The 24,084-nt window shown below is 37.5% G+C and overlaps 2 protein-coding genes across 5 annotated transcripts in view; one reads left to right on the plus strand and one right to left on the minus strand.

Annotated features, from left to right (window-relative positions):
• LOC5564210 overlaps positions 1 to 24,084 on the minus strand; it is a 209,711-nt gene that overhangs the window by 87,071 nt on the left and 98,556 nt on the right. Inside the window, exon 1 of one of the 3 annotated variants that reach the window (XM_021838485.1) lies at positions 494 to 518. The exons of the other annotated variants lie outside the window; for them this stretch is intronic. Within the exon in view, the coding sequence (XP_021694177.1) occupies positions 494 to 503 (10 nt within the window). The 5' untranslated portion in view covers positions 504 to 518. Of the gene's footprint in view, positions 1 to 493; positions 519 to 24,084 lie in introns of those variants that run through there. 3 annotated transcript variants of the gene reach the window in all.
• Positions 1 to 24,084, plus strand: part of LOC5564410 — a 132,156-nt gene that overhangs the window by 19,414 nt on the left and 88,658 nt on the right. Inside the window, exon 1 of one of the 2 annotated variants that reach the window (XM_021838487.1) lies at positions 8,333 to 8,900. The exons of the other annotated variant lie outside the window; for it this stretch is intronic. The gene's annotated coding sequence lies outside the window, so the exon portion shown is untranslated. Of the gene's footprint in view, positions 1 to 8,332; positions 8,901 to 24,084 lie in introns of those variants that run through there. 2 annotated transcript variants of the gene reach the window in all.

Consider the following 24,084-nt stretch of genomic DNA (forward strand, 5'->3'; position numbering starts at 1 on the left):
GATGTGAAAATATTATACAATATTGCCCCCCCCCCCTTCTGGACAAAATAACGCTTATGGTCAAACCATCAGTACGCAGCAGCAACAGATGTCATTTAACATTATTTATCATCCATCCATCGCGCTCCCATCATCTCATCCACCCGCAAGTAATTGTCTTGACAATTTGTGTTCATATGACTGTTGATTATCGTTCGTTAGCGGTTGATTTGTTCACCTTTTTTCCATATTTTTTTTCCGGGAAGGAATTTGCTGGAATAAATGGGACTGGCGGCGGATTCAGAGTGCAAACGATGACGCAGAGAGTCTCTGCCTAACGGGGCTGAAATGTATGGAAATTTTGCACTTAAGTAATTAGTGATGGCGGTGGTCATCGACCGAACCAGTTCGCACAAATGGGGTCAGAGATAACTTGACATATTTTGGGATTGAGTATAGAGGTGTGTTAGGAAAACATTTCTTTCAGAATAGTACCATAAATGTACTTACTTACAAAAATCCATTATGCCTTCAAAGCATTCCAAACCGATAACCACTATTTAATTCCGCGAAACAAACACCGTCAACCTAAAACGCAAACATCACGCACTTTCCAAAATTATCAAAATTGAGCAATGTGCTCAACGTGATTTGCGTTCTATCGAACAAAGCACCTGACTGCACAAAACAGAACCGCACTCGATTCGTCACTAACGCACGTGTAGCAAAAACCACACAGATTTGGTTATCGTCCGTCGTCAACCCAAAGTACAACTACACCCTCGGAAGATCCACAGTGACTGCTTTATTACGAATCAACGAACTCACCGAGTCCCCGAAGTGAGGTCACCCCACAGTCCGAATCCAGTAGAATATTAATATTTTTGCGGTATTCTCGGGCAGCGAGCGAGACTCACCGTCATCCAGTTATATTGCAAATAAACTCTGTGGGTACTTGTCGTTCTCGAATTACTGCAGCTGTTGCCCGAAGCTTGGGGGAGGGCAAAAGTGGGGGGAAGTGGGCACTGATGGGCAGAGAAAGAATGCGAAAGAACGAAAAACTTGAAGACGGCATGACGACGACATCTGAACTCATCTGACTGATCTACAGTAAGGTTAACATGTTTTCGAACATTGCAATGGAACATAATTCAAACAAAAATTACTAATATTTCATCTAAGAAGCAATCGACTGTACATGATCCTATTCCGTGTATTTCATTTTTTTTTCTCGGTGATCGTTTGTGACCCACAAAAGAGCACATTCATTAAAAAAAATCTAACGCGAAACACAAAATCCTGTTTAAATGAATTGACACCTCCTAATCTTTCACATTGAGTTTAATTTCGATTCTAGATTTAACGTCAACATGCAAACACAGCCCTGATTCCCAAACAGAGCTGCTCATGGTAGAACAGCTGACGTAGGTGCCATTGTAGTTCGCATTGCAGAAAATTTTCGTAAATTCGACGTATGCTACACATTCACTTCATAAGCGAATGATCATGGGTTTGATTCCAGCTCACTCAATAAAAAAAAATCGTACCCCACTTATGAAGAGCACGGTCTAATATCATGGCTGTCTGGAAGCGGACTAACAACTGATCCTCTTCTGATTGTATGTAATTGAGAACAGCAACATAGTGAAGGGGCCTGCCTTAGCCGAGTAGTTAGAGTCAATGGCAGAAAAGCATGCTGAAGGTGTCTGGGTTCGATTCCCGGTCTGTCCAGGATCTTTCCGTAATGTAAATTTCCTTGACTTCCCTGGGCATAGAGTACCGTCGTACCTGACACAAGATATACGAATGAAAATGGCAACGGTTCTTCAATTCTAGAAAAATAAATATGCTAAATATTCTCATAGACCACCACCTAAAAGCTATCCTAAATAATGACATGTTTAATGGCTAACCCACCCAAGCCGCGTGGCCTTCCCTTGGTGGCAATTACCGAATTCCATCGCACTGTAAAGCCCAACCTTTCCTCCCTTGAAACCCCGCTAAAAACCATTTTTAAACGATTTCAATTAGTGCGGCACGCACCACAATCAAGTGTCCAAATACCTCCACACAACCCGAAGCCCGAGGCAACAACACTATCAAATCAACGAAACTCCTCACTAGCCAAGCAGCAACAGCAGCAGTCATATCATGATTTCTGGCGATCGACTACAGTCAAAGCCAATATCATCACGCAGAAAGACAGACGAGAGGAGCGAGCTTTTTAAGCTGTGCTGGGTATGGTAACTGCATTGGGCCCATCGCTAAGCAGCCCTCGTAGGCTGTCATGGAGCTTTTACGCTTGTTGGACTCGTCCAAGAATGGTATTGCTATTTCTGAGAAGGCACTTCATTTTAATTTTCGATAGTTTGAAGCGAGAATTTTAACTGTTTGGTTTTGCGGACGATATCGATATAATCGGAATTGATCGTCGAGCCATAGAAGAGGCATTCGTGCCTTTTCAAAGGGAGACAGCGAGGATTGGACTTACCGTCAACACCAGCATAACTAAGTACATGATCGCTGGTAGACAGCGTGGTTCCAATCGTGACGTTGGTAGTGAAGTGGTGCTAGGTGGTGAAAAATTTGAAGTAGTGGAAGAATTTGTGTATCTTAGTACTTTAGTGACTTGCGATAATGATGTTACCCGCGAGGTGAAAAGGCGTCTTGCAGCTGCGAATAGGGCTTTTTACGGGCTCCGTAACCAGCTTAAGTCCCGTAGCCTGCAGACGACAACAAAATTCGCGCTAGATAAGACTCTTATCCTTCCGGTTGCTCTATACGGCCATGAATTCTGGACGTTAAAAGAGGTCGACCGGAAAGCGTTTGGAGTTTTTGAGCGTAAAGTGCTGCGAACAATACTCGGCGGTAAACAAGAAAATGGCATCTTTCGGCGTCGCATGAATCATGAGTTGTACCAAGTATATAAAGAAGTGGATATTATCAAGCTCATAAAACACGGCAGGCTGCGTTGGGCTGGTCACGTGGTACGAATGCCGGAAGAACGACAAGCAAAAATAATATTCAGTAGAGAACCCGGACGAGGCCTCGCACACGTTGGCTTTTTGCAGTTGAAGAGGACTTAAGGCACTTAACGTTCAGGGCGACTGGAAGCGATTGGCTCAGGACCGAGCCCAGTGGAGAAGAATTATCCGTTCGGCGTAGATTCAACGTAGCGGATTGTAGCCCATCAAGTATCAAATCATGTATCGCATCACCAAACATTGGTGATTCCCAGATCTCTACCTTTTCCCACTAACCCAATATCCTTTCCATGACAACTGTGGAGATGCAGAGGTGATCTCGGTCTCTAGTATCAACGGCTATCGAACTAACATTCCTTCCCTTCCCGATGACCGTTAGGACGTGGCCAGTGCCGTTATTTACTTTTAAAATTTGAGCTCTCGATTTGTACACATTGAGGAATGGTAAGGTAATCCCAAGCCCCATTCATTAAATCTCTGTGCAACTTCGATTGTTTTGGTCAATCACGGAGTAGCAACTACGAATTATACGGTCGTCTATGCTTATGCTATGCTTATGCTTATTACAACAGATACAGTAATATGTAATTTTTGTTATTTTCACCAAGAATTTGATTTGAAATTAATTCAAGAGTTTGCTCAGGAAATATTGAGCAATTGGATTTTTTTCTGAGGATGTTCACAGAAATTACCTTAGATATCCAATTCAGTATTCCTACAAACATTCTTTTAGAAATTTCTCAAGAAAGCCCTGTCCTCCAGGAATTTATACAGTGAGTCTTCCACCGAATGATTTTGTCTTGTTTAACACACATTTCAGAATATAATTAGTAACATTTCCTGAAATGCTTTAACCCTATTACTGACAGCTTCATGTTTTTACCACAAAAAAAAAAATCAAATCGTGATAAGTTTTTTGTTTCTTTACATTTTTGGACTATTTTATTACAAGATCTCAAAATTCTCAACTAATTTTAGAACATGTGTCGATACTGATCATTGGTCATCTTGGTTTTGAAGATATTCCGATGTTCCTTGGGGGACCGGCTCTCTCCATATAAAAGTTCTTTAGCCGCCATTCTGTTTTTGATCAATTTATTATAAAACTAAAATGTGGGCTCTACAACGTCAGATAATAAGGAGTGTGTGTTTCTCGGCTGTGTGTTTCGCCGAGAAATCTGAAAATTACAATATGATGTTTTTATCAAGATTTCAAGGTCTTTATACGGCCAGGGTGGTACCAGAAATATAAATGTTTAGACCTCAAAAAATGGTTGCATCAACCAATCTGAGGAAAAATCTTTGGCCTGAGATATTTACGTGGGTTAGGGCTGATTCATAAACGCCGGGTCACCCACCCACAAATACTCCAGAATATTCTTCATTTTTTTCTATGAGCTGTAACATTATATAGACACCGCCTCACCCCTTTCAGCGTTATGCAATTTGAGAATGGGCCCTTATGACCAATGTGATATAATACAGGTGAGGAGATGCTTCTGTGTAATACACAACCGTTTGTATGATATCACCCATTTCCCCTCAATCCTCACCTCCTTTATATCACATTGCCTTATGACTACTCGTCGGTCCCCCAAATGAATTTTAGAATACAGGTATGTTCCGTTTTTTTCACGTTCCGAATTCGTCAACAAGTTATTCCGTTTTTATCAACACAAAAATATTGAAATTTTTGCTATTTTCAAGCTTAACTAGGGCTGCTAGAAAAGATTGACACATCCTTCAATAGTACTGGCCACGTCCTAGCGACAGCTGGAGATAGTAATTAGTTTGATAAAATACGAATTCAAAATTAATTCAGTACGAATAGAGCTGCAGATACCTTTCTTTTTCTTATAAAACATAGCATAATCAATGTAAATGTGATATACATATTCGTTCAGACAATGTTCAATTTATTGTTATATGGTATAGACCAGGGAATAAACTCTGGTATTCTGTCATGGAAGCGGTCACCTTTAGACCAGAGATGAAATAGAGGCGTTGTAGTGAAGCTCACACTGGATACCTGATTAAGTACTAAACTCTTTACCCAAGTTTGAAAGTTTACAGTACACTTTTCTCAGCACTTTGCGTTTGCTCTAGTATCTCAAGTATCATGAATGTTTAGGCAACGCCGCACGGAACAAGATCGAGTTTATTCCGTATTTGAAACCATCGACCTCGTTGTATTTTGGGCAAAAAACTTTCAATATTTTTTATCTCGTTTGGACTCAAACAAGATAGAATTTCACAGATTATAGCAAAAGTCCTGCTTCAAAGGAAGGGGATGAGAATCAGCAAAACTTGGCAATCTATTGAATCTCCATACAATAAGTTTACAATTTATGAAACGTTCCCGTTCCCAAATTTTGTGCGAACCTGATCTTCGAGTAGATACGTACCTCTCCTGCACTTGGAGATCAAGAGACTTATGAAGAGTCGAGCATGAGCATGAGCATTATTGACCGCCCGCGGATGCTACTCCGTTATTGCAAGAACAGCTGTACCTACACAGGAACCAACAGACACTACTCGGGGATCAAAAGACTTACGAAGAGTCTCATACAAACTGCCACAGGCTTATTCATGCAGCTAATTTATTAAAACTATTGACACTATTAGAAACTATCCAACCGAAAAGCTATAATTTAGGGATGCTTATTATGCAGTATATACACTTCTATGATTTCGATGGACCTATTCAACATTATGTTCTACTGAATAAACAACAAGAACATTAGACAAGGTTTTAGTTAAAAAAAATATGGTCCAAAAGTAAAACTACATACAACTATTGAGGATTTATCGTCAATTCATACTTATTGATAGGAGACGCAATAAAATTCCATTACGTACCTAAACGAATTAACGATCAAAAGGATCCTTACAGCTGAAAATGTGTACTTTCCTGTTAAAACTGCCATTTTCTATTCATATTTGTAAAATATTTTGTATAAAAAAATTATTCCGTTTTTGTCACGGTTCCGTTTTTGTCAACTGAAAATTACCGATCATGTTGATAGAAACGGAACATACGTGTATCTTCAGATCCAGGTGATCAATGATTAAAATCGACACAAATTCTAAAAGTAGGAAGAGTTTTTTGAGAACTCGTAATAAAATGGTTCGAAAATATCAAAAAACAAAAACAGTTGCCGCAATTCAATTTTTTAGCGTCCTTAAATGATGTAGCATTTTTTTAGCAAATTTTTGTCATTCCCCTCCCCCATCGTGGCCTATTTTCCCATACATAATACATGGCTCGTCACAAAATCGCAGCCTCCCCTCTCCCCCCTTAAAATGCTACGTCATTTACGGACGGTCCCTAAGATGATCAAAAAAATATTAATCGAGTTTTAGGCTAATGTATTGCAAGAGTTCACGAAAGAATCCTTTGAAAAACATCGGATGAAATTCCTGATAAATAAATTTGTGGAATAATTGCTGTTTTAGTTAGTGAAACCTTCAATGAACTTTTAAAGAATTCATGGAGATTTGAATATGCTGGATATTACCATAGAATGTTAAAAGAGTGTGAATCATTCTAAAATGTAAATGTTCTCTTACACTCTTAAGGCCTTTTGGTGCGTCATCACAAAATGGCTTATTTTAAAATCATTAACATAATGTTATGATAGTATTAGTATTTGCAGCATCAATGAAATATGCACATCACCTGATTTCATGGATAATTTATTCGAAGAAAAATGCTTCAGGCGGTATTCAAATATTTAATCGACACTTTCAGATACAGTATTATCAATTTAGCGACAATATACATGAGCTTTATATTCCCGAAAAAAATCTCCGATATTATGCCGCATTAAATTGCCTCACACAACTACACTTGTGAATCGAAGGTGCTTACCTTTTCCATTGTAATTCTGCAGCAAACATTTGTGTTTTGGATTTTATATTGCGTTCACAACACTTCCACAAAACAAATTTCATTCCTTAAAGGAACACATTTTAAAAGATAATCAAATATTTATATACTTTCGTTAACCGCAACACGCTATACTAGGCGACTTTTTTGCTCAACGGACTGACAGCTAATGAACTGCGGTGGGCATATTAGGCTTTATAGGAATTCGTATTATATGAGACTTAGGGCTTATGGGATTTCATCACTTTGGGGGTGTTGTTAAATATCTCGCAAAAAGAGATAGCACGGTACTGTCTTCGGCGAAGTTTCAGTGTTAAGTACGATCTACCTTTAGAAGTTGAGGATTATTATTTTAGTTGAGAACTTGGCCGGTAGGGGCGCTGAGAAAAAAAAAACCCTGAAAATCCTGTGGAATAGTAATAGTCTCTGACATTTAATCTAGAATTTTCCAGGATTCAATTTTTGCATTTTCAAGGATGGTGCAATTAACTTGACATAACTACAAAATAGGACCTTCCTTAGCCGAGTGGTTAGAGTCCGCGGCTACAAAGCAAAGCCATGCTGAAGGTGTCTGGGTTCGATTCCCGGTCGGTCTAGAATCTTTTTGTAATGGGAATTTCATTGACTTCCGTGAGCATAGAGTACCATCGTACCTGCCACACGATATACGAATGCGAAAAATGGCAACTTTGGCAAAGAAAGCTCTCAGTTAATAACTGTGGAAGTGCTCATAAGAACACTAAGCTGAGAAGCAGGCTCTGTCCCGGTGAGGATGTAATGCCAAGAAGCAGAAGAAGAAGATGATGAACTACAAAATCCTCTTTTCATGCTACAGTTAAGTGTTAGGTTCAAATTGATTTAACTACAGAGTAATTGGCCTTATAATATAGTCAAAGGATTACACTACACTTGTAAATTGTTATCAAGATGCAAGATTCACCGTACTGGTTTTAAGTACACACGTTACAATGGTCAGACTAATCACGAGACGAGATACGGATACATGACTGCAGGAAGAGACAGAGGTGAAGGAAGTTTTTCAGAAGTTACTGTTTTCTTTCTATGCTGTACAAATGTGTCACACCCTATATTTATGGTTTCAAAAATATGATCAGACTTGGAAATGCTGAGAACATTTTTCTAAAATTTCCATTTAATTCTAAATTTATCCTTCAATTTGACAGAATCCTATTTTCAACATATTAGATATCGAGATTTCACCGCCCTATGGTACATGGTTGCAGGAAAAGATAGAGGTGATCTCAGATGAATAATACTGGATGAAGAAATTTTGAAAGTTACTGTTTTTCTTTATACGTTGTACAAATGTGTCATTTTCTCTACAAGTTTTACCCGTCTGCAGTATCCCTTCGCACCGAAGGTGAATTGATTCAGATTATGCCTTTCGCAGCCCAACCACCGAAAATCTCCCAAGCAGCAGCAGCAACAGCAGCAACTGAAATGCTCGCTAATATCGTTCGCTTTCAGTTTCGTTCGAACCACAGCTCGGTCCAGAAGCATTCTAGCATTCAGTCGTTTTTTGTCGTCGTCGTCGTCGCCGTTGTTGAAAGTAATCGTCGTCGTCCTCGCGTCTTAGTCGATCGGTGTTTGTTGAAAACGGGCGCGAGTTCGTGATCGCGGAGTTTGGGCTCAGCCAGGCCGTCTCTAGTCAAGTGCTGGGAGAGGTGTGAAAGGAAAAAAAGGTCACAGAACTAACAATTGTTGAGAGTTGTGGTATTTTAGTCCCCCGACAAGTGTTGTTTGTTGCGGTACAAGAGGCGTATTATTGCTACTGTTGCTGCAAACGAAACGAGTTAGAGTTCAGTGGGTTATGCTGTGACCCCAGAGATTTATTAGTGGCAGCATAGGTGCGGGTGGCGGCGAGAAGAGAAGACCACGTGTATGGGGCCGTTATTTCGCACAGATGACTATAGCGGCACGACCCCTAACTGTATGTGCCTTATGAGGTCTAGTGAAGTGAGCAGTAGTGTAATGTAACGCGTGAAATGTGCAATCGTCAATTACGCGGGCGTGAGAACCTAAAAAGAGTAAGCAAAATTTTCTTGTTCAATTTTTTGCTATTTCTGTTGAAAAACTTGTGTTTATTTTCGGAAAGAAGGTTACCCCCGAGAGGTGGCTCGAGGAGGCATGGGTTTTGTTTTCTTTTGAATGGAGTCAGCTCGGTGTTGGTACATGTGGTGTGTGTTGTGATCTTGATAGTTCTCTCATCGGACGACGACGGCTGGCTGGTTGGTTGGTCGGCGAATGGACAAGAAACAAGGCTGAGAAATTTTAATGATTTAGTGCACCGACAGGTTTGAGTTCAGATTAATACCTATACTAGTTGCCATGGAGAACAATGACAAAAACTACAACAGATGTGAGAGAACGAGTGCGACCAGTATGATTTAAACAATATTAGCGGAAAAAAGAAGAAGAAGCCTTTAACAGTGACTATTGATGAAAGTAAAGTTGACTCAAATGTGGAATCGAAATCATCGGAATGAATTGAAGAAAAAATAATCAAATTTTGCCAAAACTACGTAGTGACAATAGTAAGCGGACCATTAAAATAAGAGAAATTGAATCCAAATATACGCAGTTTTAGTAAACGATACTGAGACTCTTCAAACTTTATGCTTAAGGTGAAGATGAATCAAAGCCAAAGTTCAAATTTTCAAGAGCACGGATCTGGAGAACCAAACATCCGTTTGAGCTGAAAACCTAATCGATTAGTCACCACCAGCTAGTGACCGATCGATTAAGTTTTCAGCTTAAACTGGTGTTTGGTTTTCCAGATTTGTGCTCTTGAAAATTTGAAGTTTGGCTTCGATTCATCTTCACCTTAATCTGCGCGGGAGTCGTATTTCAGTACGATTGGATTGGAAATTTTCTGGGCATAGAGTGACTTTGTTATTAGTACATGAGGAAAACATATACAAATGGCAACAAAATCTTTAGGTTAATATTTTCGGAAGTGCTCATTCAATAATAGGGTCTGTGACACTTGAAATGCAAATTTAAAAAGCAACATTAATTAAAAGCAATAAGTCTCGTTGTCGTCTCGGTCATAAAATTCATGTTGCTTTTCGAAACAAATGGTTTTTTATCGCCCACATTCAAACTCACTCCCAAAACGAGGAAATATTTTTTTTCTCTTCATCACCATCTGCCAATGAAAATCATCATGTGGTAGAAGTGTGAACTATGGTGGTGTCGGGATGATGAATGTTTTAAAATTTCACTGAGAACTGTAGAGGGAATATTGGAAGATGTATTGAGAGATTCTTGGAAGAAATGGCATTTTATGTTGGTAAATTTCTGAAAATACACGGAAGGTTTGTTTTTTTCTGGATTGCCTGTTACGCATACAAAAAATATGCTGAATGATTCTTAAAAGGTTTAAGGTAAAATGAATTTCTGAGTAGATTTACACTTGGTTTTCTATAAGGCTTATTAAACTTATTATTATTTTGTAAGGATTCCTGAAAAAATGATAATACAGAACGTCTCTAGATAGTTTAGTATTGCAGCAATTATTGTGAAAGCTCATTTCTCTCTTTTTATTTCTTTTTTTTTTAATCAAGGTATTCTTATTTTTAATCTTTTGGAAATCTGGAATGAGTTTGGGAAGTTTTGAAGTATTTCTAGAAATTAAATCTTGATAATTAATAGTATATTTGATAAGTTTGTGACAAGTTCCCCGTCAAGGGCGAAAAGCCAGTATAAACATATTTTGCGCCAAATCGTATTTTGAGGTGGCAGCACCCTTTCAGATTCCAATAAAACTTTCTGGATGTGTAGACCTTGACTAACTAAATCACTTTGCATACTTTGTTTTTCCAAACTTTATCTGGACTATATTTTGGAAAAAAACCAAACTTTTTTACCCGATTTTTTTTTTCAACATTATGTAATCGAATCATGGCAGCTCATGCAAAAAGTATTATATTGTCTAATTTTTTGAATGAAAATACTAAAAAAATCTCAGAGCCCGCACTGAAAAAAAAAAAATATTCTAAATTTAAAGTCGATTTCAAAAAATGGTAATTGTTTCAATTAAATTTTGTCTCAAGATAGATAATTATATTTACTACCAACCGTCCATATATCGCGAGATGGGCAATTTGAAGAAAAAAAAGTGTTTTTAAAAAAAACTTCTGTTGCCTTATATAATTTTTTTTAGCGTGTCATTTTTGAACAAAACTAAACAAGTTAAAGCCACATATTTTTCAGAATTCAATGAAACTCAACAAGCGAGTCAATTTTGTCTAATCAGTTTACTTTGAATTATCAAGAATTCCATATAAAAAGAGCTCAAGACGCGTTTCTCGTCACATTATATTCGGAGTTGGCAGAGTGATAATGAGACTTTATCAAAAATATTATTCCTTAATGTTTTGTCTAGTCCCGAGAGAAAATGTGATAACACTTGACAGAAAAAAAAACATGAATTTGCATTTTTCAATTATCGTATATTGGTTCGATATCGAAAATGTTATATCCAATATAAAACCGATACCGATATTGAAGAAATATATATAAAAAAAAAGAAAAATCATCTCTCATATGTTATTCGGTATTTTCACTAGGTTCTAGACAAAACAATAAAAGAATAATATTTTCGATAAGGTCTCATATCTATTTTTTGAATTCTGAGAGAGTGTTGCTAACTCCGAATAGATTGTACCCCGTTTGGCATAAAGTCGTTTGGCATAAGGTCGTTTGGCTTAAAGCCGTTTGGCATAATGGCCGTTTGGCATAATGGCCGTTTGGCATAATGGCCGTTTGGCATAATGGTCATTTGGCATAATGATTGACTTGAAATAAATATCGGCATTTTTTAAGCTTTTACCGAGATCAACACCACCGAACCCACAGCAATAAAATTTGGTAGGTTCTAAACAAGCGTAGTGTTCGTTCAGAGATTATCCGAGCTAAGAATTTCAAAAATTGTTGTGACATTATAGAGCATTACTATATAAAACTCGTGACGGGTCTCTACATCTCAGAACATAGAGTACCCTTAAGCTTGTTGCGATATACATATTTGAAAACAGTAAATTGGCAAGGAAAGTTCACAGTTATTCATTAAGGCAACTCTAATCAAAAGATCTACTAATGCGACTTAATGCAAAAATAGCCTTTATACGAGAGCAGATTATTGTTCGTTTAAAATGTTTCAGACTCTAACGCAAAAAAAATTCTTTTCACAGCACAGCTCAAATGAACAACACATCTTTGAAAGAAAATATTTGTGGCAAAACTTTTCAACGGTTCAATATAAATTCTAATTTTGGAAGTGTACATCAAAAATACCGTCTATTATCGAGAAAAGGGAAAATTTGTGATTGTAATAATATATTTTCCAGCATATCTCGTAAGGAGATCACGCGTTTGCTCCAAAAAAAGTATATATTGAATATTGACAGGTTCTGAAATAATTATAATTCTAACAACACATCTGGCAAGAATTGATAATAAAAATGGTTCACAATTAGCTTTACTAAATCATAAAATTTATAACAGTATAAAAATAAAGAACAGCATATTTCTAAAAGAAGGGAAAATTTACAATTAAACCAATACAAGAATTGACGCCAAAAATTATTGCGGCAATGACTGGTTCCCCCGAAAAGTGGTGACGAGAAAGAACGATAAACAGTCAAAAGAAGGAAGTATTCTGTCATTCTCGGCTATACACATGTTGGCAAAAATGCTGAAGACGGTAAAACTCGAAAGAACCGCCAATTAAATAAAGAAGAGTGCATGTTAGATGGTCAGTTCGTTCACCCCCCTGAACGAACTGACAATTATGGGTGCTAAAAATTTTCCGGGGGATTGGGCTAGTCGAGGAAACGGGATATTCGGGAAATGACATTCGGGGAAAAGTAGCACTACCCATTAAAGTAACTGCAGTAATCGATTTCTCTTTTCGCTGGTAATTTGAGCAGATAAATGTTTTCCATTGCCGCTCTTTTGCCAGTTGGAAACAAAAAAAATACTTAAAAAATATAGCTCCAAAGAACAGCCTATGCATAAAAGAAGGAGAAATTTATTGAAATTTAAAATCAACAGTTTTCATACCTATAATAATGGTTACATCATATTTATGAAAAAAAAAAAATAGAACAAATAATAGAAGGGTAAATTTGTGCTAAATATATAAAAATCTTCAGTGCAAAAATTTGTTCCAATAGCGAAACTCAAAAGAAGAATTAATATATGAAAGAAGGGTAATTTCTGGATAAATAATAAAATACTATTGGCAATAACTTTTCTAATATGCTTAAATTTATTCAAGAGCGAATGATTGTTGTAGAGAGTGCCATTTTGTATCAATTGACTCCAAAACAAGCCTTGTGTCATCAGAAAGATTCAATAGAAACGTAAAAACGAAAATTGAGAAATTCTTGGTTGCAGACTCATTATGCCAAACGACTATTATGCCAAACAACCATTATGCCAAACAACCATTATGCCGAACGACTTTATGCCAAATGACCATTATGCCAAACGACTTTATGCCAAACGGCTTTATGCCAAATGACCTACCACCCTCCGAATATATTCTAGCGAGAAACTCGTAATGAGCCTTATTTTGGAATTCTCGAAAATTTAAAGTAAACTTATTAGACAAAATTAACTCGCTTATTGAGCTGTACTGAATTTTGAAAAATATATGACTTTCACTAGCTAAGTTTTGTTCGAAAATGACAAGCAAAAAAAATTGTTTAAGGGTTGCGGTTTTCACTTGTTAAGTTTTGTTTTAAATGACATACAAAAAGCATATTTAAGGTGAAGATGGATCGAAGCCGAAGTTCAAAATTTCAATAGCACGGATCTGGAAAACCAAACATCCGTTTGAGCTGAAAATCTAATCGATTGGTCACTTCCAGCTAGTGACCAATCGATAGAGTTTTCAGCTTAAACAGAAGTTTGGTTCTCCAGATCCATGCGTTTCCAAAAGAAAATCGAGACAAATTTTGGGAACACTAAGTACATATGCAAAGTGGCTTAGTTAGTGAAGGTCTACAAAACCAAAAAGTTTTTTTAAAATCTAGGAGAATGCTACCAACGTCTGTTCGAGTAGGCGCGAAATGCGTCTATAATGAAGGAAATAATAATAACTTTTATTACATTATTTAGTGAGGTATTCTTGGAAAAACTTCGGGGATTATTTTAACAGGATAGCGCTTTGCCAAAGCCGAAGCCTAATAGTTAGTTTTTGCGCGTCATCGAAGTGACATTACATTCAAGCTTTCACGTGTTGATGCCGAGATTGTGATAACACAAATTGGCATCGTTGTAATTTTACATTTATTTAATCGTTAAACAAAATTTGGATGGATGAGGGCATAAGCCCTATGTAACGTGTCAAAGTCTATATAGAACTTCTAACATCGCTGAAAAACTTTTTTTTTTAACAGAACGATTTTACGAAGTTACCACAAATAATTCTTCTAACAACTTTTTAAATAAATATTTCTAAACATTTCAGAGTAAATTTTGAGAGAAAAAAAACTATAGAATTTTCAGGAATAGTTCTTGCAATCATTCATAGAGAAAATTGATATCAGTATTTCTAGCAGGGTCCGAATCCCTTTTGGCAGAAAATTAATGACACTAACAGAGAACTTTAGTGAGCATGTCTGCAAGAAGTATTTTTTATTTGACAATTAATAATAACTATGTAATCAGCATGTCTTAAAAGAGCAGCCTTTGCTTAAAAGAAGGAAATTTTATATGAAAATAAAACAGCTATAACACAAACAATAATCTCAATAGTAGATAATACTCGAAGAAAGAGCAGTCTATGTTCGAAGGAAGGGAAAATCTCTCAATCCAAATAGTCATTTTAGCACATAGTCCACTCTTTCGTTAGTCTTTTATATAACGAAAAATATATCATCCTGTCACAACTCCAATAGCTTCAAATTCATAAGCGCTCTCGAGACCCAGACTATATTTAATAATTCGGCCAGATGGCATTCGGCCAAATGATGTTCGGCCAAATGTAGCACACTTACAGCGATTGCTAGAAATAATCTTGCAAAAGGAAAAGAACAGGGGATTTAGAAGCACTCCTTTGAAATTTTGGGAATTGGTAATATGCAAACGATTCTCTAAACAAAACTTTAAATGGAAAAGTTTGTTGGATAATTGTATGATGAACTCCTGAACTAAAATGATACTGGAGATGTTTTTACGGTGGTAACGGAATATAATAGGAAATGGGGTTATTGAGTATACAAACTAGTAGTGGTTTAAGAAGTTTTACGGTTTTACGGCAGCTCAATCGGACAAAACGATAAAGTTTTAAGAAAATGTAACGTATAAAAATGAAGTAAAAAATGATTGAAAAGTTAAAAAATTGAAATTAAGATTTTGGTGCAAAACGTACTTTGAATGATTGTAAAATGAAGGCCTGTTGTATACACGAAAACAACTTTTTGCAAATCATCCCACTTTTCAACGAAGAGATGAGCGACATAATAGCCTACTTTTCCTACCAAAATAATCAGTACTGAAAATTGCTACATTTCAGCACTCTTTTCGGTGCTAATTTTTGAGTACTACAGTCGACTCTCCACATCTCGATATTGAAGGGATCAGCGAGATAGGGAGAGGTCGAGACAAAGAACACTCCGTTGCCAAGAATAAAATAAACAATCAGACGTCATTGCAAGTTCTGATTTGTTTTGAACCCCAAAAATTGGGTCTAGTAACCTTTGATATTGGCGAGAAAATTGGGAACGAAAAATTAACAGGAATACATCGAGATACGGAGATATCGAGATGAAGAGGATACCGAGATGAGGAGGGAGAAATTGTATGCAGAATGAAGGGACCTAAGAAATCATGGACATAGGGAGACATACAGAACATCGAGATGTGGAGAGTCGACTGTATTTCCAAATGCCTGAGTCTCTTCAAACGCCATCCATATAGTGTCTAATAATTTCTCAAAAGCTCTCCACAGCTTCTGATTCTATATCGTTGGGTGATCCGACCCAGGAGATTTCTATCCGGAAGCGGAATATTTAGCGGGCGTAGAGGAAGTTGTAGTAGAGTCAGCTTTTTGACTTATAAGTAAACCTGATGTTTCAGTTTGCGTAGGTAGTTTGGCACATTAATAGCAACAACATAAATTAAATTAAATGTTGTAAAACGTTTGTGATCCTAGAAACAATCCAATTCAAATGGCATTTTCGTAATTGCAAAAAATGTTGTATTCAACTTGTTGCAAAACTCGAATTTTTCAGCACTAATCGTAATAATCCGACTCGGCGAGCCTCGTGCTGAAAAAATCATCATTTTGCATCTTGTTGCATACATAACTATTTAGGATTTGAAGTAAAATGTTGTAGCAATAGAAAACAATCATTAATTATGAAGACTGTTATATGAGAACTGCAAATTTGCATTACAGTATGACAGCGATCTTCACATGGAATAAATTCAGTTGCCTAGTTCATGGAATGTGTTACATCTTAGTGAAAGTAAAATTGCGATTGAAAAAAAAAAAGAGTACACCAGTTCCGGATCACTTTCAGTATTATTAAAAGTAGCGAATGCGTAATGGATGGGTCAGTTTTTCGCATGGTTTCGGTGGGAAATTTTAATGACCTAAACCTCGTTTGGTCCACACAGCATTAGCAGCATCCGAGATCGACACTGAACTCTGACATATGTCGTACTGCGCCCGCGCTTCATCGCCTCCACCTTCTGGTAGAGCTCAGAAGCCGTTCGTTGATTACGTAAGATAATTTACAACATTTGCAAACCATCTTCCTGTCTTGTGAAATGTTTTGCGCTTACAGATGCTGAAACTTATGCTCAGATCATAGGAAACCACCCTTACGTAATTTATGCCCGATCCCTCCAAACATCGCTCAGACAAACAATTTCGAGGCAATTTTTCGTTGCTTTATTAGCAACCGTGTCGCGCTTCCTAATAGGAATTGCAATCACCTGACGAGACGCGACGTTGGTTGGGGACGATCATCAAAGACGTCGAGAACACCCCCAATCAAGCCAAGGCTTTTGGGAAGGAAGGGGCGGCATGGATAACCTGTTCGGAATCTGAAATCATGCCGTGCGGTCGTAAAATTTGAGTGATTTAAGATTTAGAGGGAAATCGCTTTTGCTTCAACCGACCGACGTTAGCAACTGCGGAATGGAATAAAGGCGAAAATTGGCGCGTTTGAACAATCCGGAATGCATTTCTTGTTCGAATATATGAATACAAACGATCCAAATGTCCGGCGTTTCAGGAAGAACTGGGATTTAGGCGTGCTTCGATGCCATCATTCGCAATCGGAACCTCAGCTCAGCTCATAGTCAAAAGTCTCGAGTCTGGTCAGCTAGTCAGCAGCAGCAGCGGTTTGGTCAGCCAGTCAGTGGTTGACCTTTCAGACTTCTAATTTGTAAACAAACCGGCACACGTAGGGGCCATCATCGAATTCGCATCGGCGGGGGGATGTTTGAATACATCTTCTCGCGACTGACGTAGTGCATGGAGGTCCAGTTTTCTGAAAAACTGGTAAAAATCCTAATTCCAAACATGTTTTAGTTGGAAAACAAAGTACATCTACAATATCAAATAGCTTAGAATACATACGAATATTTCGAAAGAAATTGTTTTTCATCGTGTTTTAGCCACATGTCCAATAAATCTTGGTTTTTGCTAAACAAAAAACTTGTTTTTTGCTTAAAAATTCAATTTTAAGTGCATATTTAGATATCAGCATATTTTTCATATTTTGTGTAAAACTAGCACAGCTTTCTATGATGTAAAAACTGGAGGTTGCGGACACCATGAAAATTCAGTTTTTCTTGTAAAATCCGATATAGCGGACAAATTCAAAATGACCAACATATATTTTTATTTTTGAAAATAAAGCTGATATGTTTTCTCTTTTCAAAACCTTGTTATTGTGAAGGAATTGTTTAAGAAATTTCTGTTTTATGGCAGTTTGAGTAAGTAAAAAATTGTCAAAAATCGAGGGGTCCTCAAAAACTGTTTGAGTTATAACTATCGAGGGGTCCAGCAATTTCTTTACTTACTCGACAAAAGCTTTCGAAAGAGCATACATTTTGAAAGACCACATGTAAAAAGTGGGCCGGTCTCAGCGAGAATTACTCAAATGGTGAACAAATAATTTAAATACGTTTATTTTCCTTTGAATAGGAAACGTAAGAGAATGCGTAAACTTTGCCATGATTTTTTTTTAAACCAGACCACTGTGCGGCGGAGGTAGCGAGCTGTTTCAGCGGATTTGTGTGTTTGGGGTAGATGGTGGTAGCTCGATAGATAGTTGTTTTTCCCACGAGCCATAATTGGTGATGGTTGCACTCGGTGGTGGTTGAATCTACGCTATGTTTGCACTTTGCGGGTCTAATGTTGCACCAGGGATGCGCGTTGAAGTCTCGATGAACTAAAGAGATAGCCCAGTGTGAAGGCCCGGGTCGCATGGTTCATCTGCCCTGGGCTTGGAAGACCCATCAATGCACAAAGTGGTAGATTTTTCTGGCTAAGATTTATGCAATTCTGCTGATATTATACGAGCTTGTTTGGTGCATGTTTTCCATCATACGATCTGAGTGGTTTATCTTACAATCAACTGGCGTTCAAATAATGATGGTAGAACACAGTTGTGAGTTGACATACATTACTAATGCACAAATTCTCACTGCATTCATAATTAATAACGTATATTGAATATTCTAGCCCAATATTTAAAAATACTGTTCGTTGTCAATTTAAACAGGGTGAATCTAACTCAGGACGCAATCCGATATATAATAATTCGCTGCACAAGTCTTTTTCTTCTTACGTCTCCACTGGGACAAAACAAATAAAATATAAATAACTCCAACAAGTGACTATGAGTCACTTGAAGAGATTAAAAATGGAAGAAATGATTTACTTGGATTTTCCTCAGTTCAATTATTCATTATGTACAAGAGAACCCAACCAGGGTTCTCAGGGCCTTCCTTAGCCAAGTGGTTAGAGTCCGCTGCTACATGCTGAAGGTGTCTGTGTTCGAATCCCGGTCGGTCCAGGATGTGTTCGTAATGGAAATTTCCTTGACTTCCCTGGGCATAGAGTATCATCGTACCTGCCACACGATATACGAAAGTAAAAATGGCAACAAATGACAAAGAAAGCTCTCAGTTAATAACTGTGGAAGTGCTCATAAGAACACTAAGCTGAGAAGCAGGCTTTGTCCCAGTGAGGGCGTAATGCCAAGAAGAAGAACCCAACCTGGCATGCGTCGGAAAGGGCTTTTTTAAGAATATTATTTAGTTCACTTTAGCACAATTGATTAAAAAAATATTAAAGCTTCAGAAAAGGCAAAACTTATGTTCGATGTCCGTGTTACATGGCAATATTTTCAAAAATCTGGTGGATATTTCCAGAACCTCACTCTGTATTGTCGGTGCCAAAAGTGGGGCCATGGTACAAAACATTGTCGCATGGATGCTAAATGCATGATTTGCGGAGGTTCTTCTCACGCTAAGGACGTCTGTCTTGTGAAAGAAGATACCAGAAAGTTTGGTTGCGCAAATTGCGGTGGCAACCAAAAGTCTAACTTTTGGGATTACCCTTCGCGCAAACGAATCATTGAGGCTCGTACCAGGAAGATGAATGGCAACATATTTCGTAGCCGAAATGTTCAAGGCAGAATCTCCAATAATTCTCAGTTTTCAATAAACGATCGCATGCTTAATAATCATACTCATCAGGTGAATTATAATCATACTCATTCAAAAGCTAATTTCCTTCTATAGGGAAACCGCTCGAATGGGAATACCAAAGTAAATTGCTAAGTCAATGTTGTCGCAGGTAATTCCAACTCCTTGCCTTCAAATTTCCTTCCGACTGGTAACCGTTCGATTTTTCAAATCAAATGGAAACACCCATGCTAATGCCACCGCAGGTAACGTGTCTTCATCTACGAAAAATCCCACCAGACAGAAAATCAACAGAAAATGTACTTAAATCTAGTAGTAACATGTCACCCTCTGATTTTGATTTTTTAACTGAACAATTGATAATAAATCTTCGAGCTGTTCAGTGGAATACCTATAAATAAATGGAAAACCGAATTTAGTACTGTACCATTCAATTCCACTAGAGTTTCTCAACTTGTTTGAGACCTGAATCCAAACTCAAAAGAGATCCAAATTTTTTTGTTTGTCATAATGATCGACTGGATGGACCATGTGGTGGAGTTGCTATCATCATTCATAGGCGTATAAAACATGAGCTTTTTTCGTAATTTGAAATCAAGGTTTTTAAAACTTTGAGTTTTTCTGTTGAAACACAGCTTGTTAAATATACTTTCATAGCTGCCTATTTGCCTTTTGAATGCACTAGGCAGCAAGTAAATTTGCTCCAAACTGACTTGCGGAAATTGACTCGCAGTAAGGCAAAATGTTTTGTCTTTGATGACTTTAATCCCAAATATCGTTCATGAAATAATTCGCTTAGCAATTTCAACGGCTGAATTTTATATGATGCGTGATTCGGGATATTTCAATTCAATACCCTGATAGCCGTACTTGTTTTTCCTATTTTAGAAACCCTTTTACGATTGGTTTTGTCTGCGATTCCAGAAACAGTCCAAGAAAATTAATTCAGAAAATTTCGTTGACTTCCATAGGCATAAATCATAATCTTGTCCCACACGATTAAACAATTACAAAAATGGCAAGCCTGGCAAACAAATCTCTCAGTGAAAGCAAAGCCGAAAATTGATCATCTGGGCTCTCTTTTATGAACATCAAGAGGTACATTCCAATTACATTCCTCACTTGTGTAATTTCCAATTTCAAGAGTATAACATATTTGGAATTCCTTTACCCACATTTTCACAAAGAACATATCTCTTTCATCTTCTATGACAACGATGAACACATTTAGTGAGATTGAACCTTTCTCTCGATTGATCATCATAAAAAAGGATGACTTGGTATGGTTAGTAAAAACGTTATACATGGAATTACTTTTTTTTATTTCGGATAACTGAAAATTATACTTTTGGTCTTAAATGTTGTGGGTTCAACCCTAGTCAACGACATTTTTGAGACAAAGAAATTACGTTTATGCTTACTTCTAGAAGAAAGTCTCCAAAACAATAAAAAAGTATGTTATGGTCACTATACCCTTCCCTTCGGGCAACGAAGGTAAGAAGGGGTCGTAAACACATTCACCACATTCTTTCTAGAAGCCGGCTTTCCGTAGGTAGGTAGGTATAATCCACCATCCATCAAAACAAGAACGACGAAACCAAAACAGAGCAGCAGGTAACAGCCACCGGCAGAACTTTAAATGCCATACCGAGAAACCAAACGTGTAGAGAGCGGAGGCACTCCTCCGTACCAAGTGATCACGATCACATTTTACCTACCGTAGAACGGGGTAAAAAAAAATCAAGAGTATCAGTATGACACTCCATATCAGAGCTATTCAAGTTTTTTTTTAATTATGTTTAAGTTAAAGTTTTATACTCTATCTGACCAATTTATTGGAACCCCTCTCATCGTGACAACATGGTTACTTGAAGGTTTCAAATGAAAAGCTTTTGATTTTTTGTGGCAATTTTATAAGTTGAGTTTTTGAAGCATTAGGAGTAATCTCTCATTTTTGCAAGAATGAAGAAAAAAATATCCACACTTTTTTGCAATCTACTACAGATGACACGTTAGCTTCGTCTATTTCCTAAGAGGCCTATGTCATCCGTGAACAAATTTTTGTCATACCTGAAGTAACTTAGGTAAATCAGATGTAACATTATTTTATAATATTGTACCAAAAATGCTGCCTTGAGGAACACCAGCTCTTACAGGAAGTCTTTTAGACTTGGAGTTCTGGTCATAAACCTTAAGTGTGCCATTTGACAGCTAACTTGGGATTAATCTAACAATGTTTGTTGGAAAATTATTTTTTTTACAATCAAGCCTGCATGCCAAATACTATTATATCAACGCGTTGTTTGTAAAGTAAAATGACTACAGAGAATGTAGTAAACTCAACATTACTGAGTTGTAATGCAATTTATGTGCAGAAATATTCCGATTTTCTTCTAAAAAACTATCAAAGTTACCCCGTTTTACGGTGCTTCTTTTTTATTTTCAACTCGCACACTCCCCGGCTGGCTACCGAGAGTTGTTGTGCGGTGGAGTAGAAGTAGGCAGGTATAACCCGCCGAAGTACGCGAGTGGCAATTCAGGGTGATTTGTTGGAATGTTGCCGGTTTACTTTTCCGTTTAGGGGGTCTGGCAGTGATGTTTAGCTAGGTCACTTCACTAGATTGGCCTACGTACGTACGGTGCGAGACTGCGGGTGATCGCAATTCTTAACAATGTAGAAAGGAATACGTCGGCAATCGGTTGTACAATTCGGTTCATCCAGGACAGGGTGTCCTTCCCTGTATCCTCGCCGTAAGAACGGATTCGGTGAAGAGATCGTTTTCTTCAAAAAATGTCTGAGGTCCCACACTGGGAGGAGTGTCGAAATTTCTCGAGTGCCTCGCTTCGAGGGTCTTCAACATTCCAGGTGGAACCGTTTGAGTTGCTCGCTGTCTGACGCATTGCTGTCACTGACGGTAATGATCATCATGACGATGATGGTGATGATGGCTAAATGTGCCCATTTTTGCCTTTCTACGTTTGTTTTTATTTTCCCTCGAATTGCCAAGTGGATGAACACGTTCGCATCTGCATGTGCTTGCAGCACGTCAGGTTTTCTTGCTTTGTTGGGCGTATTACTTAACCACTTTCTGGTGTGTGACACCTTGTCAGAAATTTACTTGTTCTTCGTTGATGGCTTCGCCTTCTTCTTCTTCGCCGGTTTATTCAGCTTTTTTTTTGTCACCCAATTGCATGATACCAGCACAGTGAATAACCTTTTAGGTCGTTGCCAAGAGTGTTTCGCCTTATTTATCCTTTCGTGGTCGCCTCATTTACTCCATTCAGCCTTTTTTTCTCTTTAAACAGTTTTTTTTTGTGCCCGTTTCTTGGGGACTCTCGTGATTCGATTATGTCAAATGGATTTTTTGTTGGTTCACATTCAAAATGATCGCGCGCGCTACGGTTGACACTGAACTCTGCACTACTTTGTCACTTAGTTATTGAGTCTGTGGACAGTTTATTAGTAGTCTTTGTGTCAAGAACACTTTTAAAAGCGATATACTATACTAAAACTTACGTTTATGTAATATGTCATTATAATATGTGTTTCATAATGAATGATCCCTACAGTTCCTCCAGTAACACAATTGAAACAGCATACGACACCAAGCAAAATATCTTAAGAATTTCTATTTGCCAGTTCTCATGGATTACATCAAAAGAAAGCTTCTATTAAATTCATTTATTATTATTAATTCGGAACTCTTGCTCAATGCGCGATTGCTGCCTTTTTATTTGAGCTAAATATGTAACCGGATTTTCTATTGTATAACTTTCTTTGTGATAGCAAAAGCAATACAAACGAGCAAACTACTGTATGAATTCTAATGCGAAAAGAATTAACTGTGAAATGTGAAAAGAAATAACTCAAAATGATTCCTGAAGTCGTAAGTTTGAATTATGATGCAACATGCAAGATTTGTAACGTAAACGCATGCGTACAGAAATTTTTATATTATTTTTGGACCAGTTCACGTAAACAGATTTGACTCAAAAAGACCGAACTGACGTCTTCCCGGTGGAGTGCTTTCAATATCTTGATCGATTTTTTATATGAATACGAAATTGGTGAACTTATTGTTTGAGTTCTGTAGATATTTCTCTACAAAATCATCCAGAGGAATCTTAGGAATGCCTTTGAGAAGTTACTCAATTAATCATTTAAACATTTCTAAAAAGTCTTGATCTAAAAAAATATTTTTTTAGGCTATTCATTAAAAAATATGCATGGAGTTAGCTGTAGGAATTACTTAAGGAATCATTTAGATAAAACTCTAGGAATGATTTGAGGGATTACTCCCTCAATTCTTCAGTAATTTCAGAAGATATCTGGCGTTCCTCAGAGATCTCTTACAGTAGTTCCCTCAGGCTTTTCTACAAGGATTTCTTCCATTGCAGGGCTGATAGCGACGAGTATTTAAAAATTGAAAACTTTAGAGCCCTTTGCCAGAAAATGATCCCAAATGAAACTGAACGACAAAACAGGAACCAAGCAATACCTTAGTTTTGATAAGTTCTTAGAGAATCCAA

The sequence above is a fragment of the Aedes aegypti genome, chromosome 1 (genome assembly GCF_002204515.2).
Source record: "Aedes aegypti strain LVP_AGWG chromosome 1, AaegL5.0 Primary Assembly, whole genome shotgun sequence".
Taxonomy (NCBI): domain Eukaryota; kingdom Metazoa; phylum Arthropoda; class Insecta; order Diptera; family Culicidae; genus Aedes; species Aedes aegypti.